Source organism: Papio anubis, chromosome 12, assembly GCF_008728515.1.
Source record: "Papio anubis isolate 15944 chromosome 12, Panubis1.0, whole genome shotgun sequence".
Taxonomy (NCBI): Eukaryota; Metazoa; Chordata; class Mammalia; order Primates; family Cercopithecidae; genus Papio; species Papio anubis.
The window spans coordinates 39,967,383-39,987,557 of record NC_044987.1 but is presented as its reverse complement, the minus strand read 5'-3'; the positions used below and the strand labels follow the sequence as shown (position 1 = coordinate 39,987,557).

At 37.7% G+C, this 20,175-nt stretch overlaps 1 protein-coding gene across 11 annotated transcripts in view; it reads right to left on the bottom strand.

Moving 5' to 3' along the window:
• Positions 1-20,175, bottom strand: part of MRE11 (MRE11 homolog, double strand break repair nuclease) — a 78,801-nt gene that overhangs the window by 35,298 nt on the left and 23,328 nt on the right. For all 11 annotated transcript variants that reach the window (XM_003910557.4, XM_021926447.2, XM_009187125.3 and 8 more), the window contains 6 exons: positions 19,317-19,488; positions 16,641-16,721; positions 12,844-12,970; positions 6,297-6,397; positions 4,839-5,012; positions 1,733-1,795 (listed from right to left, as the gene is read on the bottom strand). In XM_003910557.4, coding sequence (XP_003910606.1) covers positions 1,733-1,795; positions 4,839-5,012; positions 6,297-6,397; positions 12,844-12,970; positions 16,641-16,721; positions 19,317-19,488 — 718 coding nt within the window. The remainder of the gene's footprint in view (positions 1-1,732; positions 1,796-4,838; positions 5,013-6,296; positions 6,398-12,843; positions 12,971-16,640; positions 16,722-19,316; positions 19,489-20,175) is intronic.

Sequence of the window (20,175 nt, the reverse complement as noted above, 5' to 3'; positions counted from 1 at the left end):
TTTAAGCTGGATATTTAAGAACCAGGAATCATTTCTTCCTAGCATTATTCTTGCGATTTGGCAAACTATTTCTATTTTAAGTGCACCTTTGAATACAAACATAATAAACATGTTAAGGCATTTCTAATCTACAGCTTCTTTTCCTTAGCTTCCAAAAAACACTGTAAAAGATACAGTGGTTGCAACTATGCATATTTCAACAGTGATTCTGATGTGTTGCATGACAGTTTTAGAAGTTTTTCATTTTCAGAAAATCATCCATTTGCAATGCACCAAATTAATATTATAATAATCTAAAATTCTGGGCCGGGCGCGGTGGCTCAAGCCTGTAATCCCAGCACTTTGGGAGGCCGAGACGGGCGGATCACGAGGTCAGGAGATCGAGACCATCCTGGCTAACACGGTGAAACCCCGTCTCTATTAAGAAATACAAAAAACTAGCCGGGCGAGGTGGCGGGCGCCTGTAGTCCCAGCTACTCGGGAGGCTGAGGCCGGAGAATGGCGTGAACCCAGGAGGCGGAGCTTGCAGTGAGCCGCGATCACGCCACTGCACTCCAGCCTGGGTGACAGAGCGAGACTCCGTCTAAAAAAAAAAAATAAAAATAAAATAAAATTCTGATAGGACACAGGATGATAGAAAAGTCTACACTTGGAGTCAGAAATATGTTCAAATTCTAGCCCCACTCTATGACCTTCAGTCTGGTCTGAATCCTCATTTATAAAATAGGCACCTAGGAAAAGTAATTCAATAAATATCTTCTTTACACAAATGCCTCTTATCTACTAAAATGAGAAAATCTTGTGGATACAGACCATAGCTTTTTTATATGTACAGTCCTAATATAAAGCAGAATATCTAACTCATAACAGGGACTATACAAAATGTTTGCTGAAAGAAAGCAATCAAGACAAAACTAACAGTACATCATTTATAAGATAACTTTTAAATACTAGACAGCAATCATAAAACACGAAGGGCAATCAGAAAATAAGAAAATACATTTCAATCATAAATTCAACAAGTACCAGGTAGAGGCCCCAAATTTAAGTTAATGGTTGCTAACTTGTAGTTTCAAACCTGCAATGAGACTGAGAAGACAACGATGATGGTGCTTAAGCTAATTTTAATATTTTAGAATAGATAATATAAATTGTCTATTTACCCATGCTTGCTTAGTCATGGTTAACATTGCTAACCAAAACACTTTAAGTTTCTTTTTTGCCCAAAATAATATCAGCTCAGTAAGATAAGATTTTATCTATAAGATGCTCTGCTAACGAATAGGTATTATTTTGAGTAATAGGGGCTTTTGTTGTATATATCCGCACACACACACAATTGAATAGATTTTATTCATTTTTATTAATTTATTTTAGAGACAGGGTGTCACTCTGTTGCCCAGGCTAGAGTGCGGTGGTGCAATCATAGCTCACTGCAGCCTTGAACTCCTGGGCTCATGCAATCCCCTCTAACCTTAGCCTCTTGAGTAGCCAGGACTACAGGTATGAGCCACTGCACTTGCTAAACAGGTTTTAGACAAGAGCAGAAGGGAAAAAAAGAGCAGAATATTTGTAGGCTGAACTGAAATCAATCAAAGGCAGCCATCCTAAGCCAACTCCAGCTCACTCCTATCCACCAGACCTATGGACTGACTATTCTAATTAGACCTACTGGTTATTCTAGTTTAAGAAAGTGACATACAAACACAGGAATTTACAGCAGAATAATTACCTCACGGACTTCATCATCTTCTTCATTAGTATTTTTTTGTCTGCTTTCTCTGAAACGACGTACCTAGATCATAACAGAGTAAATCACAAACATGTTGCCTATTCCAGTTATGTAAATATAAAACAAGGGGCTACAATTAAGAAATGCTTTATGTTATAAAACTTGCAAATTTAACAGCCTGTCTCAAAAGAGTAAATAAATCATATTTTTCCAATTATTAACATTAAAATTGCACAATGTACTCTTAAAAAAAAAAAACTCATATTGACCAGAAGCAAAATTATATTACCTGCTGCCAAAATGTTTCACATCACTGAAAAAGTCTTTCTGACTGTAGAGGAAAAATTCTAATACCCCATGGGTGTTACACTTCAGTAAACTAGTTAAAAACAAAAATATCTCCTTGACAAGGCTTGAAATATTTATTACATTGCAAATCACTCTCATGCACCTGGCTGCAAGACATCCAGGAGGCTCTGTGAAATGGGATCTGAAGTGGGTGGCCCCTGAAGATCCATTTTTATCAACAGTCAACTCGTGTAGGTTTGCTGAGCATGGTCCTGGTATCAAGAAGGAGACTACAGGTTTCTTTTTTAATGGTTCCTGCTCACAAGGCTCTTATTATACAGCTATGTTTACATTCTTTAAGCCTATTTATTTAATAATCTACTCAGCACATATTTACTGAGCACCTTCAATGTGCCACATACTACCACAGAAACTGAGAACACAATTATTAACAAAACAGACAAAAACCTGCTCTCATGGAATCTATAATCAACTGATTATATGGGAGAGGGAACAGCAAATAAGACTCCAATGTAAGAGACTGGAGCAACGAGAGGAATCAACAAGACACCGAAAATATGCAGCCAGGGAGGCAGGAAGATAACAAGAGTCTGGTATCCTGAAATCCAATAAAAAACAAGTTTCAACAGAAGGTCAAGTGAGATGTAAGATAGAAAACTGACAGTGGATTTAGCAATGGCAGTCACTGGTGATCCTGACAAGTGCCGCTTCACTAGAATGATGGGATCAAGAGCCTGAGTGGATAGATTTAACAGAAAACGGAGAGAGAAGAATGAGGCAGCAAATACAGAAACCTCTTTGAAGCGATTCCGCTCTAGAAGAGGAACAGAGAGCAGTAACTAAAGGAAAATGGGATTGAGAGTTTTGTTTCTTAAGCTGAAAGAAATAACAGCATGTTCGTTATGATTCAGTAAAGGAAAAATACAAGAATAACAATATTTTAAAAGATGACACAGCATGTAACAGTGCCTACGTAATATGTAGCATACCAAAGGTGCTAAGCCATTCATAGAAGAGAAATGAGAGTCAGAGTGGAAACACTGAACAGGCGCTATGTGTCCGATAGTATTCTAAGAATTTTACATGGATTAATTCTTTTAATCCTTACAACAACCTTGAAGAAGGGCCTATTACCATCACCATTTTATCCTCAGATGAGGATACTGAGGGATAGGTGGGTTTAGATAACTCAATGATGGGTACACAGCTAATAAGGGTTTTGATTTTGAACATGGGTGTCTGCTCCAGAGTCACCATGACTCACACACACTCTCTCTCTCTCTCTCACACACACACACACACACTCCACACAGACTTTGCTGCTCAGGAGTCATGATGTCACTCCAGGTGGGGATGGTCATGTTTTATATCTGGTATGTACCTGAGAAATCTATTTATGCTATAAATTAGCAAACCCAACACATTCAGAGTCATAGAGTGAATGGTTTTAGAGTGTGAACTGCCTGTCCTACCTCTGGAAGTACTTGGTATTAAATAATATTAGTAACACATTGACACCATAAGGCTTTAAGAGAACCATGTTAACAAAAAGCACTAAAACAAGGGAATGAGTTGTTTTTTTTTAAATAATGTTGTTTTGTTCTTCTGCTTAGGGAGAATCTGGGAAATACAGAAAGTGATCCCCTGTAATAAAACTACCTTGACATAACTGTTGATAATATATCTGGGATATTTTCTTTATTTACATGAACATACACGATTACATATAAAATAAAAATAATTGAGATTATACTATGCAGTTCATCTTTGAAATTCTTTTCCCAATTAACATTAGATTAGAAATATCTTCTCATGTTCTTCCAAAATGTCATTTTTAAGGGCTGTATAAAATTTTATATGGTATATGCACCAACATTTATTGTACCAAAACATTTCCAATTATTCCCCACTATGAACAACACTGAGATGAATCACTCCATACACAAATCTCTATCTCACTATTTTCGTAGGGAAATTTCCCAGGCTGAGTTAAAGGGTAAATCTTAAGCCTCTTAATATACACTGCCAAACTGCTTTTCAGCAAAGCTATTCAAAAGTAATACTACTACCAGCAGTGTGCTAGATACTATTTTTCTCAAATTGCTGCCAACTTGACAAACAAAAGATGTATTTCAGTTTCTTTGATTATCCTAGGCTAAACACCATTTTCATATGCTTATTAGCCATTTACATTTCTTTTATGAACCACCTACTCATGTCCTTTGTTAATTATTCTATCAAAATGTTTAATTATTTGTAAGATTTCTAAGAGCTCATTAATATTATATTAAGAATATTAACCTTTTTTTGCCCACATACAAATATTTTCGTGTCAATATCTTTTAATTTTGTTTTTTGACAATGTGATATGCAAACATTTAAAATTTCTATGTAGTCAAGTCTAGACAGCTTTTCTTGTAATTCTTCCACTGCTTCTTGTTTAGCAGAAATTTTCTAGACGAAATTCAAGATCTCTATCAAAACTTACTAAAAAAATTAAAATAAACAAAAGTTAGCATCCTATAAGGTTCATTTTAAAGCCCTTTCAGGATCTTCAAGAGAAGATACTACCCATGGGGAACAAAACACTTACTTAGTACCAACCATATGCAAGACTCTGTTCTAGGCATTTTCTACATTTTCTAATTTAATCTTAATTTTATCAATTCAATTTTATAAATGAGAAAAACTAAACAAATCAGAGAGGTTAAATAGTGATTTACCAGAAAAAAATCTCAGAGCTACTCTTAAAGAGAGACTATTTAAATACACCTAGACACTCAAATTAGCTACTTACCTCCTCATCGATTTTGTCCTCTAGGGCATCAATATGACGTTCTTTAAGAAATCGCTGTGTTTTTTCCAACTGGTATTTCACTAGTTCCTCAATGGCATCTTTCTCCTCCTTGTCCACAAATTCTTGTACTGCTTCACCCATCCCTCTTTCTGTTAGTAGTGAGAGCTGCACATTCTATAAGACACAAATCACTGGATGCAGAAATAGTATTTATTCTTTACAAAATAATTATAGATGAGCAAGGAAAATTACCAGGTATGTTACCAGAGAAAAACTATAATGAACAGTTGTAGTTAAGCCTACTAATATCAGGAATCAGAAAAAGCAAAGTCAAAACCAGAAAAGGGAGAGGAGTACAGGACAGGTGAAATGTAGAGGCCTGATGGCTAGGATATGGAGTTCAAAAATGGCAACTCTGATTAATAGAGATGAAATTAACCAATGTGGTAGGCAAAATAAGAGCCCCCTAAAGATGTACACGTCTTAAACTCTGGGACCTGTGAATACATGGCAAAGGGGAATAAAGGTTGCTAATCAGCTGTCTGTAAAATAGGGAGACTATCAGAGACTATACAGGTGGGCCCAGTGTAATCATAAGGGTCCTGAAAAGCAGAAGAGGGAGGCAGATGGGAGCTGGAAGGAAAAATAACTCTGGGGAAATGGTTAGAGAGATACAACACTGCAGGATTTGAAGATAAAAGGGGATCAAGAGCCAAGGAACATAGTAGGCACCTCTAGAAGCTGGAAAAGGTAAGGAAATGGATTCTCTCTTAGAGCCTCCAAAAAGGAAGACCGCCATGCCAAAACTTGATTTCAGTCCTGTGTAAGATTTCTGACCTACACGACTGTAAGATAATAAATTTGTGTTGTTTTAAATCACTAAGTTTGTGGAAATTTGTTTCAGCACCAATAGGAAACTAATACAACTGGAGGATCTTAGAGTGGCATATACTCATGACAGTAAGTTTCAGTGGCTTCACCATCATGTGGCTGTCTTTGTTTGTAGAATAATTCTGAAATTACACCCAAATGTGAGAAAACTAAATCTGGATTGAGATCTTAGCAATAGAGATATAATTAACATTAATTAAACACTAATTTTCTTTGATGTGCAGCAACTGCAAATGAATGTAAATGTCACCCTGAGTTTCACTTAAGAATGTCCCTGATTTAAGTTAAAATTATTCATTTAGTTTAATAATTGCAACAGAGATACAAAGAAAGAGAATAACATAATCAATAATAACAGCTATATTAATAACAGTATTAATAACTAACATTAACCACTAATTATCCCTGCTGTGCAGTAACTGCAATTGAATGTAATTAATTGTCACCCTACTTCATAGAAACATTCTGAGGATTCATTTTGTTTAAACTATCAACTAAACATATCCTAAATTAAAATCTGTTACTATAGGGTAGCCATTATTCAAAATGTGAACTGTAAGAAATTACCTTCTCTGCAGTTTGAAAATACTGTTTTACAAGATCTTCTACCCTTAAAGTTGTTCCTTCTGAAGGTTTTGTGATAAGCTTCCCAAAGTTTATCTCTTCTCCTAGAAAAAAAGAAGTATATCAAAAAACAGCTTCTATCATAATGTTAAAGTGCCCATACTCATTGCAGTTGTCAGTGGAGAAGATAAGGCCAAACTTTATCAACTGCCAGCTTGCTCAACATGGTAAGTTTTGAGGCAAAACAAGCCATTTTTGTTAATAGCCACAGTCTTTTCTCCACAGTCAGTATTTCTTGTCCATACCTCCAAGATAGGTGTCTTGTAGCTGTTCTCACTGGGTGAAGCACAGACTTCTGGAGGTCCTCAAGACCCATTCAGGAAGTAATAACGTCAAAAATACTTTCATAATAATCCTAAGATGTTATTTGCCTTTTTGCCACCTGCCATCATTGCTACACTGATGATGCAAAAAGCAATCGTGGGTACTGCTGGTGCCTTGGTCAAGGTAGTAGCATAAAACTCTACTATGAACAGTAGACACGACCATGTACTCATAGCTCAATACACAACACCACTTTCACTTAAGAATGTCTCTGATTTAACAGCTAAAATTATTAATTTAATTAAATCTCAGCCCTTGAGCACATATCTTTTTAACATCCTGTGAGACAAAGGGGAAGTATGTTTAATGCACTTCTGCTGCATTACTAAGCAAGATGATTGTCTCAAAAACAGTAGGCACAGACTAGAAAGAGCACTCGGTAGGAAGTTAGGAAGCACAGAGTCCAGTATTTGCTCTGTCAATAACCCTTGTCAGGTAAATGCATGTTAAATATCTACATGTAAAAACATAGGATCCCTGCCCAGAAGAAAAATGACTATAATACAAGATGGTAAGTGCTCTCGAGAATATAACACATAGAGAAAAAGCAATTAATTCTTTTCAAAGAAGGCAGAAAATCATGTATAGGTATCAAATGCAGCTGTCATTTGAATCAACACATCCTTCTAATCTATGTACAGTTTATTTGTTTTGGTTATTATTAGGATTGTTTCCTATGCCTATAGATCTGCTTATCCTTTCTATCATGTTATAAAAAAAGAAACAACAACAGACCTCTTAAAAAAAAAAAGTTTTCAGAGAAAGTCTTCCATTTCTTTTTTGATATCCACAGGTTGAAAAATTATGACTATGTAGCCCTTTCCTAGCCAAGGGAAGCGGTGACAGACGGTACCTGGAAAATTGGGACACTTCCACCCTAATACTGTACTTTTCCAACTGTCTTAGCAAATGGCACACCAGGAAATTATATATCCTGCGCCTGGCTCTGCTGCTCCCACACCCGCTGAGCCTTGCTCACTGCTAGTACAGTGGGCTCGGGGAGGAGTGTCCACCATTGCTGAGGCTTGAGCAGGTAAACAAAGCAGCCTGGAAGCTCGAACTGGGTGGAGCCCACCGCAGCTCAAGGAGGCCTGCCTGCCTCTGTAGACTCCACCTCTAGGGGCAGGGCATAGCTTAACAAAAGACAGCAGAAACTTCTGCAGACTTGAAAGTCCCTGTCTGACAGCTCTGAAGAGAGCAGTGGTTCCCCCAGCATGGAGTCTGAGCTCTGAGAATGGACAGACTGCCTCCTCAAGTGGGTTCCTGACCCCCGTGTTGCCTAATGTGAGACACCTGCCAGTAGGAGCCCATTGACACGTCATACATCTGGGTGCTCCTCTGAGATGAAGTTTCCAGAGGAAGGATCAGGCAGCAACATTTGCTGTTCTGGAGTATTCACTGTTCTGCAGCCTCTGCTGGTGATACCCAGGCAAACAGGGTCTGGAGTGAACCTCCAACAAACTCCACAGACCTGCAGCTGACTGTTAGAAGAAAAACTAACAAACAGAAATGAATAGTATCAACATCAACAAAAAGGACATCCACACCAAAAGCCATCTGTAGGTCACCATCATCAAAGACCAAAGGTACACAAAACCACAAAGATGGGGAGAAACCAGAGCAGAAAAGCTGAAAGTTCTAAAAATCAGAGCGCCTCTTCTCCTCCAAAGGATCACAGCTCTTTGCCAGCAACGGAACAAAGCAAGACGGAGAATGATTTTGACGAGTTGACAGAAGTAGGCTTCAGAAGGTCGGTAATAATAAACTTCTCCGAGCTAAAGGAGGATGTTCGAACCCATCGCAAGGAAGCTAAAAACCTTGAAAAAAGATTAGATGAATGGTTAACTAGAATAAACAGCGTAGAGAAAAATTTAAATGACCTGATGGAGCTGAAAACCATGGCACGAGAACTATGTGACACATGTGCAAGCTTCAGTAGCCGATTCGATCAAGTGGAAGAAAGGGTATCAGTGATATATATGCACCGATACAGGAGCACCTAGATTCATAAGGCAAGTCCTTAGAGAGCTACAAAGAGACTTAGACTCCCACACAATAATAATGGGAGACTTTAACACCCCACTGTCAACATTAGACACATCAACGAGACAGAAGGATAACAAGGATATCCTGGATGTGAACTCAGCTCTGCACCAAGCGGACCTATTAGACATCTACGGAACTCTCCACCACAAATCAACAGAATATACATTCTTCTCAGCACCACATCACACTTATTCCAAAATTGATCACATAGTTGGAAATAAAGCACTCCTCAGCAAACGTAAAAGAAGAGAAATCACAACAAACTGTCTCTGAGACCACAGTGCAATTCAACTAGAACTCAGGATTAAGAAACTCACTCAAAACCGCTCAACTACATGGAAACTGAACAACCTGCTCCTGAATGACTATGGGTAAATAACGAAATGAAAGCAGAAATAAAGATATCCTTTGAAACGAATGAGAAGAAAGACACAACATATCAGAATCTCTGGGACACATTTAAAGCAGTCTGTAGAGGGAAATTTATAGCACTAAATGCCCACAAGAGAAGGCAGGAAAGATCTAAAATCAACAACCTAACATCACAATTAAAAGAACTAGAGAAGCAAAAGCAAACACATTCAAAAGTCAGCAGAAGGCAAGAAATAACTGAGATCTGAGCAGAACTGAAGGAGATAAAAACACAAAAAACCCTTCAAAAAAATCAATGAATCCAGGAGCTGGTTTTTTAAAAAGATCAACAAACTTGATAGACCATTAGCAAGACTAATAAAGAAGAAAAGAGAGAAGAATCAAATAGACGCAATAAAAAATGATAAAGGGGTATCACCACCGATTACACAGAAATAGAAACTACCATCAGAGAATACTATAAACACCTGTACATAAATAAACTAGAAAATCTAGAAGAAATGGATAAATTCCTGGACACATACACCCTCCCAAAACTAAACCAGGAAGAAGTTGAATCTCCGAATAGACCAATAATAGGCTCTGAAATTGAGGCAATAATTAATCACCTACCAACCAAAAAAAGTCCAGGACCACATGGATTCACAGCTGAAGGCTACCACAGGTACAAAGAGGAGCTGGTACCATTCCTTCTGAAACTATTCCAATCAACAGAAAAAGAGGGAATCCTCCCTACCTCATTTTATGAGGCCAGCATCATCCTGATACCAAAGCTTGGCAGAGACACAACAAAAAAAGGGAATTTCAGACCAATATCCCTGGTGAACATTGATGCAAAAATCCTCAGTAAAATACTGGCAAACAAAATGCAGCAGAACATCAAAAAACTTATCCACCAAGATCAACTTGGCTTCATGCCTGGGATGCAAGGCTGGTTCAACATACGCAAATCAATAAACGTAATCCATCATATAAACAGAACCAAAGACAAAAACCACATGATTATCTCAATATACACAGAAAAGGCCTTTGACAAAATTCAACAGCCCTTCATGCTAAAAACTCTCAATAAACTAGGTATTGATGGGATGTATCTCAAAATAATAAGAGCTATTTATGGCAAACCTACAGCCAATATCATACTAAATGGACAAAAACTGGAAGCATTCCCTTTGAAAACTGGCACAAGACAGGGATGCCCTCTCTCACCAATCCTATTCAACATAGTGTTGGAAGTTTTGGCCAGGACAATCAGGCAGGAGAAAGAAATAAAGGGTATTCAATTAGAAAGAGAGGAAGTCAAATTGTCCTTGTTTGCAGATGACATGATTGTATATTTAGAAAATCCCATCATCTCAGCTCAAAATCTCCTTAAGCCGATAAGCAACTTTAGCAAAGTCTCAGGATACAAAATCCCTGTGCAGACCAGGCGCAGTGGCTCACGCCTGTAATCCCAGCACTTTGGGAGGCTGAGGTGGGCAGATTACAAAGTCAGGAGATTGAGACCATCCTAGATAACACGGTGAAACCCCGTCTCTACTAAAAACACAAAAAATTAGCCGGGCGTGGTGGTGGGTGCCTGTAGTCCCAGCTACTAGGTAGGCTGAGGCAGGAGAATGGGGTGAACCCGGGAGGAGGAACTTGCAGTGAGCCAAGCCCCCACCACTGTACTCTAGCCTGGGCGACAGAGCGAGACTCTGTCTCAAAAAAAATAAATAAATAAAAATAAAAACAAAATCAATGTGCAAAAATTACAGCATTCCTACACCAATAACAGACAAACAGAGAGTCAAATCATAAATGAACTCCCATTCACAATTGCTACAAAAAGAATAAAATACCTAGGAATACAACTTACAAGGGATGTGAAGGACCTCTTCAAGGGGAACTACAAACCACTACTCAACGAAATAAAAGAGGACGCAAACAAATGGAAGAACATTCCATGCTCATGGATAGGAAGAATCAATATCGTGAAAATGGCCATACTGCCAAAGCTAATCTATACATTCAGTGCCATCCCCATCAAGCTACCAATGACTTTCTTCACAGAATTGGAAAAAACTACTTTAAAGTTCATATGGAACCAAAAAAGAGCCTGCATTGCCAAGACAATCCTAAGCAAAAAGAACAAAGCTGGAGGCATCATGCTACTTGACTTAAAACTACACTACAAGGTACAGTAACCAAATCAGCATGGTACTGGTACCAAAACAGAGACACAGACCAATGGAACAGAACAGAGCCCTCAGAAATAACAACACAAATCTACAACCATCTGATCTTTGACAAACCTGACAAAAACAAGTAATGGGGAAAGGATTCCCTATTTAATCAATGGTGCTGGGAAAACTGGCTAGATATATGTAGAAAGCTGAAACTGCATCCCTTCCTTACACCTTATACAAAAATTAATTCAAGATGGATTAAAGACTTAAATGTTAGACCTCAAACCATAAAAACCCTAGAAGAAAACCTAGGCAATACCATTCAGGACATAGGCATGAGCAAGGACTTCATGACTAAAACACCAAAAGCAATGGCAACAAAGGCCAAAATTGACAGATGGGATCTAATTAAACTAAAGAGCTTCTGCACAGCAAAAGAAACTACTATCAGAGTGAACAGGAAACCTACAGAATGGGAGAAAATTTTTGTAATCTACCCATCTGACAAAGGGCTAATATCCAGAATCTACAAAAAACTTAAACAAATTTACAAGAAAAAATTTAAAAAACCCCATCAAAAAGTGGGTGAAGGATATGAACAGACACTTCTCAAAAGAAGACATTTATGCAGCCAACAGATACAAGAAAAAATGCTTATCATCACTGGCCATCAGAGAAATATAAATCAATACCAAAATGAGATACCATCTCACACCAGTGAGAATGGTGATCATTAAAAAGTGAGGAAACAGCAGGTGCTGGAGAGGATGTGGAGAAATAGGAACACTTTTACACTGTTGGCGGGACTGTAAACTAGTTCAACCATCATGGAAGACAGTGTGGCGATTCCCCAAGGATCTAGAACTAGAAATACCATTTGACCCAGCCATCCCGTTACTGGGTATATACCCAAAGGATTATAAATCATGCTACTATAAAGACACATGCACACATGTGTTTACTGCGGCACTATTCACAATAGCAAAGACTAGGAACCAACCCAAATGTCCATCAGTGATAGACTGGATTAAGAAAATGTGGCACACATACACCATGCAATACTATGCAGCCATAAAAAGGGATGAGTTCATGTCCTTTGTAGGGACATGGATGAAGCTGGAAACCATCATTCTGAGCAAACTATTGCAAGGACAGAAAATCAAACACTGCATGTTCTCACTCATAGGTGGGAACTGAACAATGAGAACACTTGGACACAGGGTGGGGAACATCACACACCGGGGCCTGTCGTGGGGTTGGGGAAGCGGGGAGGGATAGCATTCAGAGAAATACCTAATGTAAATGACGAGTTAATGGGTGCAGCACACCAACATGGCACATGTATACATATGTAACAAACCTGCACATTGTGCACATGCACCCTAGAACTTAAAAGTATAATAATAAAAAAAAGATTGCTATCTAATTTTCAGAAGACAAGAGAATTATTCCAACAGTCAATTTAAGACATTACAATCATATTAAAACATCTTCCATTACTGTGATACAGATTTTCCTAAAGATTCATTCACAAATCCTGTAAGAACATTTTTTTTAACTTGTAAAAATAACTAGCTTACCTGTTTTTTCCTTTTGTTCTCTATGCCTGAAAAAATGGATAATGTCTTTTGGATTAGCTACCCGATCCACAAATTTCTGGCTAAAGCGAAGAACACTGAAAGGTTCAAAACCTCCACTATAGTCCACCTGAAAACACAGAATAATCTATGAAGGCTAGGAAACAACAATTTGCCAATTTTAAAAAAACATACTAATCCTTCAGTATTCAGTGTTTATGCTTGATACTTTCAAATTTATGAATTAATTTTCTACAGTAGCTCATGATGGAGCTATATCATTTATCCTATTGAGAAACTAATGTTTGAAAAGTTTATAAGCATAAGCAAAATACTTTGTTCCACAGAATCAAGGTATTGCAATAATTTCCACAATGCAGAATTACATCTCCCCCTGATAACACTAATAGTCTAGGTACCTACCGGGCAAACCATCTGAAAAGGAGACAGAATTTCTAAACAATTCTCTGAACTTTTAAAACAAACAAACAAACACACACCAAAATAAAATACTAGCCCTAGATACATTAGTAAATTGGTCTATCATCTTAGAGATGTGCCTCACAGTAACGATGAATGCTAGGAAAATCCAGGTAATAAAGAATCAAATCTGTGAGCCTTGAGAAATGACTACCTCCAAAACACGGTATCTCACTGAAACTGAGAACTTTTCTCAAGGTAGGCTCTTTCTACAGAAGTCTGTAGTAGTCAACAGACCTTTACAAAGACAAATATCACCTTTCTTTCTCAGAGATACGTTCTTCTAAACTCGCTGTTCCCAAAGCACGCTCTGGGGACCAGCACTGCACCACCTCACAGCTTATCCAGACTGCTCCCTAACTGAAGCGCTCCTGCTTTCACTCATCGTCACTATCGCTAACGTTTTTTGTTCATTTATTTGATATTTGTGTATTATGTCTCTCTTCACATCTCTACCTCCTATAAGCTCAACGAATTCAAAACCTCATCTGTTTTATCATCCCTGTATCCTGTAGCATCCATAATAGCAGGTACTCAACAGGATTTAGTCAATGAATTCACGAATGTCTTTTAGTCAGTACAATGCAGTTTTGTAATATTACTTATATGACAGTATGTGCTGTTTTATGAATGAATTCGTAATTTACTGTGCTTAGGAAAAGAAATGCCAATTTTCTATTAAAGTCTGGTTAGTTCTAATGCTGTTAGGCAGACACAGATGAGAAAATTGGGATCGTCTGCCATAATGAAGAGAACTATGTGATTCTCTTAAAGTAATTATTTTTATATGACCCAGACCATCTCTTCCTTTTTTTTTTTTTTTGAGATGGAGTCTCACTCTGTCACCCATGCCGGAGTGCAGTGGCACAATCTCAGCTTCCTGCAACCTCTGCCTCCCAGGTTCAAGCGATTCTCATGCTTCAGCCTCCCAAGTAGTTGGGATTACAGGCACGCGCCACCATACCTGGCTACTTTTTGTATTTTAAGTAGAGATGGGGTTTCGCCATGTTGCTCAGGATGGTCTCGAACTCCTGACCTCAGATGATTCAGCCACCTCGGCCTCCCAAAGTGCTGGGATTACAGGCATAAGCCACCACGCCCAGCCTTAACCAGATCATCTCTACAGCTACCATGTTATAAAAAACAAAATACTAAATGCTAAAGCTATTAGGTCTCCCCTTCAAAATCCTCATTTATAAATGTTTGGTCATTAACAAATTTTATTGGATTTCCTCAGTGTTCTAGGTATGCTGTTCAGGGCCAGGGACACAACCATAAACAAATACAATCCTGGCTGCCAAGAAATTCACAAACTGACTGGGAAGACAAACATGTAAACAGATCATTGGAAGCAGAATGTGAGTGAGTGGTGCTATAAGAGGTATGAACAAAGTTGAATGAGGACACAAAGGAAGAAGCATGTTCTCTGTGGGGAGGTCAAGAAAGGCTTCTTTGAAGAGGGAAGCTTTAGGTGAGTGCTGAAGAAGATATAGAGAAAGGAGGAGGGAGGTGTGTCTCATGTAGCAGGATCAACATGGACAAAGGTTCCAGTGAAATAAACTCCACTGCGCCGAGGGAACAGTAGCTTTTGGTCCACTGAGACTTGAGCTTTGGATGTGATGGAAGGAAAAGGAGGAGCTGAAATATTTGGTTTAGATCAGATCATGTAGACCCCTGAATGCTAACCTAAAAGAGTTTAGACTTTTTCCTGTTAGTGCTAGGGAACAATTACGTTATTTTTAGCAGAAAAGACATCCAAAACTGTGTTTTACAAAGATCATTTTGGCATTAGTTTGGAGACAGAAGGAAACTGAAGGCAGAGTCCTGGTAGGAGCCTGCAGCAATAGGCCAGGAAGTGTTAATAAGGGCTTCACTATGCCAGTGACAGTGGGATAAAGAAACGGGACCAGATTACCTACTGTGCACCAGACACTACTTAGTCCATTTAGATCTCATAAATCTATGAAGCATTAGGTTGGTGCAGAAGTAATTGCAGTTTTTGCCATTACTTTCAATGACAAAACCCACAAATACTTTTGCACCAACCTAATACAAACCAAGGGATAAGAGATGCAGTTGCTCAAGGTCATACAACTAGTAGCTGGGCCAGAATGAAGCTCAGGAAGTCTGGCTCTAGACTATACTCCTTACCTCCACAGTCTACATCCCAGGACTTCTCAAATTTTAATGAACCTATACATTTCTTGGAGATTTTTGTTAAAATACAGCGGGTTCCGATGCAGGGTCTGAGACTCTGCATTTTTAACGATTTCCCAGGTGACAACAACATTGCTGGTTTAAAGACTACACTGCTCGGTACCAGGCCTCAGGGGACTCCCAGAGATATAGAACAACAAGGAGGTCTATGTGAAGATTTTGAAGTCATCACTCTATTGGTGGTCATTAAAGCTGTATGCCTACACTGAAAAGACAGCTAACTATGAGATGGGAGGGATACAGATAACTCAGAGAATGCCCAAAGGTAATTCAGTAGGATGAGACATGATCTATTGGATTTAACAATTAAAGGTCATCTTTTCCACTGGATATGGTGAAGTCAGAGCCTTGGTTATAGTGAACTGAAGAAGAGAAAATTAGATGAGAGATATAGGTCAATACTTTTGCTTTGAAAGAGAGTAAGCAACATGGGGTAGGAGTTAGGAAAAGGGAAAAGCATAGTGGCAAAGAACAGGTCTGTTGTTGTTTCTTTGTTTATAACACGATAGAAAGGATAAGCAGATTTATAGGCACAGGAAACAATCCTAATAACAACACATCCTTCTAATCTACATAGAAGATGTAGATGTTATGGGGAAAAAAAAATAAGAAGAAAAGAGGAAGCAGAAATCAGTGCTCCTGATTTCACTCAGTGGAAGTGGGAAGTGTCTTCCCACTCTCCTGACTTCACTCAGGAGAGAAGGTAGGGGCTGCAATCTTGATGGTAGGGCCTCAGTGAGGTGACACAGAAGCAGGCTAAAGGGAGATAAGAGCACATGACACATGCCCAAGAAACTGTGAGAAGGCCAAGGTGCCTGGAATGAAGTGAGTAGAGGAGGTAGTTAAAGATGAAGTCAGAGAGCTCAGCCAATCTATTAAATATAACAACAAATTACTTAGAAAATGAGAAAAGTAAGTTACCAAACCTATCACTTAAACTGTGATTAACTCAAATCCTTATACCTTTGTTTTTGCCTCCAATGGTGATTGCTCTTCTGATTACTATGAGCACTCTCCTCACTACTTTTCGAAGAAACCATGTAAACTGTACATTACTACGCTTTGAAAATTAATAATATTCAATCTGTATAAATAGGACTTACTCGCAGTCGTACAAGAGGCTTCTCTGGCTGGCGAGAATTACCCAGACGTTCCCGTTCAGCATTTTCAAGCATTTCTTCAATCTCAAAATTTTTAAAAAGATTAAAAAATAAAGTAGTAAATTGAGTTTAGCTTGGTTGAATAGCAGCTTATTACCACAGGAATTTTCCTGAACTACATAATCATCTTTATGACACCTTTTCAAATATACCTTCTTGTAATGCTCCTTTAATACTATTCCTTAATGTTTTACTTTCATGAAAGTTTTTTATAATTTTTCAATCTCTAAAGTAATTCTTTTAGAATAAAATTTAAAATATTACTACTCATGTTTCAATTTTCTACTCATGTTTCAATAAGGCTTTCCTCATCTTACCAACTTAAAACCAAGTAAGTCTAGTTTTTGCAGTCATATGATCCATGGGAGACTCACCAGAAGACTTAGGGATCTATACGCAAGGACTTTGGATTATTTATCTTGGAAGAGTTCAAGGTAAAAGAAAATAAGACTGATGTTTTCAAATATTGGAGTTGTCTCATACTCTGAGAGGACAAGATTATAACATTTTAGACTTGAAAGAGATCTGAAGACAAAAGCACTTGTTCTATATTGTTCTTAAGGGGAAAACCAAGTTACAAGGAGACAGTATTAGATTCTTTTCATAAATGGTTGTGTGAATAGTGATTAGATATCTTCAGATGGCCAACTTCATAGTTGAACAATTCTAGTTCTCAGAAAGTTCTTGTGTTGGAACAAAAACTGCCTTCTTATAACTTGGTTCTGATCTCAAGAACAATACAGAACAAGTGTTTTTGTACTCAGATTTCTTTCACATCTAAGATTTTTTTTATAATCTTGTCCTTTGTCTGTAACAATGAAGTCCAACAGAACTTTCTGTAATGTTTTTATATGTGCATATTCAATTTTTTATACGTGCATATTCAATACGGCTGCCAAAACCACATGTGGATACAGACTACTTGAAATGTGGCTAGTACAAGTGAGAAACTGAATTTTAAATCTACATGTAATTAATTATATATAAACAGCCACATGTGCTAGTGACTACCATATCAGACAGCACATAGAAAATCTATAAGAACATGATCTCCTAGGTCAATTATTTCAATCCAACAAGCATTTATAGAACATCTTTTTGCCAGGTACTAGGACAAGTGCTGAGACAGAAAAGTAAGACATGGGCCCTGTCCTCAAAGAGTTCAGAAGAGACTCACATGCTTATAAATAATAATATAACTTAAGTACAATAATAGAAAGGTACATAAAATACAGCGACAACAGAAAGTTATGTGCACACCTGGTGTTTAAAATGAACCTCTATTACTTTAACGTCACCAGCATCTACTTTCCTCTCTGGATTCATGTCACCAAAGCCCACAGGATTTAGGTGAAGTTCATACAGTGGACCTCAACCAGAGGTGATTTTTGCTTCTCTAAGGACATATGGCAAGGTGAGTAAACATTGATTGTCACAACCAGTTAGAAGGGGTACTACTGGCATCTAGTGGGTACAAACCAGGGAGAACACTGCTAAACATCCGAGAGTACACAGAACTGCCTCCCACAATAAAGAATTATTAGTACAAAATGTCAACTAAGCCAAGGTTGAAAAACGCAGGGCTGACTCCAGGGAAGGGCACATGACTCAGGCCTGGATCAATCAATGCAAAAGCAAGTAATGCATTTTCTATCTCTTTGCCTTGAGAGATTGGATTTAGGGATGCCAGAATCTTAACCTACGTTTGAGTTTCTGGAGTCAATCATCTTGAAACAAGCACACTTTTAGTTACGTGAGTTACACATTGCTCAAAAAGCTGTGACACTGAATGAATTACCTTATCTAAGGTTCAGTTCTTCTAAACTACAGATGGTAGAATCTACTCACATACAGCATTGTTGGCTGCTAGATTAAATGCTGTCAACAGTGCACATCACATACAGTAAATCAGTATCACTGGTCACAATTATTATCATTGTTACTATATTACATGATTTTTCGTGAAAATAAAACATAGTAGGACAGCTGACACAGAGTAAGAACTGAGTGTCAGCAAGTGATGCTAATTAAGCTGTCAACCCACATATTATGAAATGCATTAATCCACCCAACCTCAGTAATGGCTGAAATTTTCTACAGAGATTTAGGGGTGGCAATGTGCACAGAGAGGGAGGTTTGGGACTTGCGTTGCAGCAATAGGGTGGACAGCAAACACATTTTTCACATTTTATTTGGGGTAGTTTTCAGGGCGAAAGGGACGCCTAATACAGATTATTAGAAGCTAAGGCTTTTCCCACACATGATAGTCCCTCATTCTTCAATCAAAGTTGCTGCCTGCTTTCATAAATAAAATGAACAAATCATCAAATTGGGATTAAAAAGGAGAAAAGATTATGTATTATGTTTTTGAAAAGGAAGAAAGAAACTAGGAGAGAGATTTAATTAAAGGTTTTTTTAACATCCAGTATTCCTCCCTCAATGACTTAAAAAAAAATCTTGGACACAATTAAACACATTCACTGAAGAACAGTGTCCTTACAGGCTTCAGGAGAATGTAATCAACATAAAGGCTTCCCTCTACTCTATTAAATTACTTAATTGAAGGTGAATAATTCTTCAACTAAAGTAGATCTCATTGACTTTATCAAAAAGAATTACCTTCTCCAAACAGAAGCTTTGTATGGCTTGAGTTACTTTAGGATTATCTGGGTTAAAAATATCTGGATGATTAGCCAGAACAATATCCTCCATGAAAAACTGCCGCACTGTGTGAAGAGGAATTTTCTGCATATTCATCTTCCTCCCTTTAATACGCAGCAAACCAACATGCCTGAAATGGAGAGAAATGAACACCGTAAATTTCCTCAAGAAAACGTGTGTGTGAAAGCTTCCATATTTCTTAGTTTCTACAAAATGTTTCTTCATAAAATAATACTCTTAAAAATAAATGTTTCTGCTAATTTAACCTTAATGTTATCATCACAGGAAAAGATGGTAGACATTTTCCTTCCCCAGAGTAAAATCAACTCATCCATTATTATTCCTGTCTGGTCAGTCTTATAAGGAAAGACAGACATAATAAGTATAATAAAATGATATCAGGACTATGATGGTAGCATATGTAGACTATAGTATTACATCTATATACCTATGTATATGTACATACATGTACACATATAGACAAAATGATTTTGCAGTGGACTCATGAAGAAAAAAAACCAATGAACATAGATTCTACCACCATATTCCTTAACCCTATTATAACAATCAGAACAAGTGATTCAAAGGATAAAGCCCATGATAAAAATTGAGTTTAATCACTGTTAACTACTTCTTAAAATCACATTATTGCCCCAAAAATGTTTTTAAAATGAGATACACGATATTGCACTTATAATCAGAAAATTTTCAATTAATTGGTTTTAGGAGAATTTTTTATAAATGAACTTTGTGAAATTGGTAATCATCAGCCTAAAGCATCTAACTTGAAATATAATAAAAATGTGCATCTTGAATT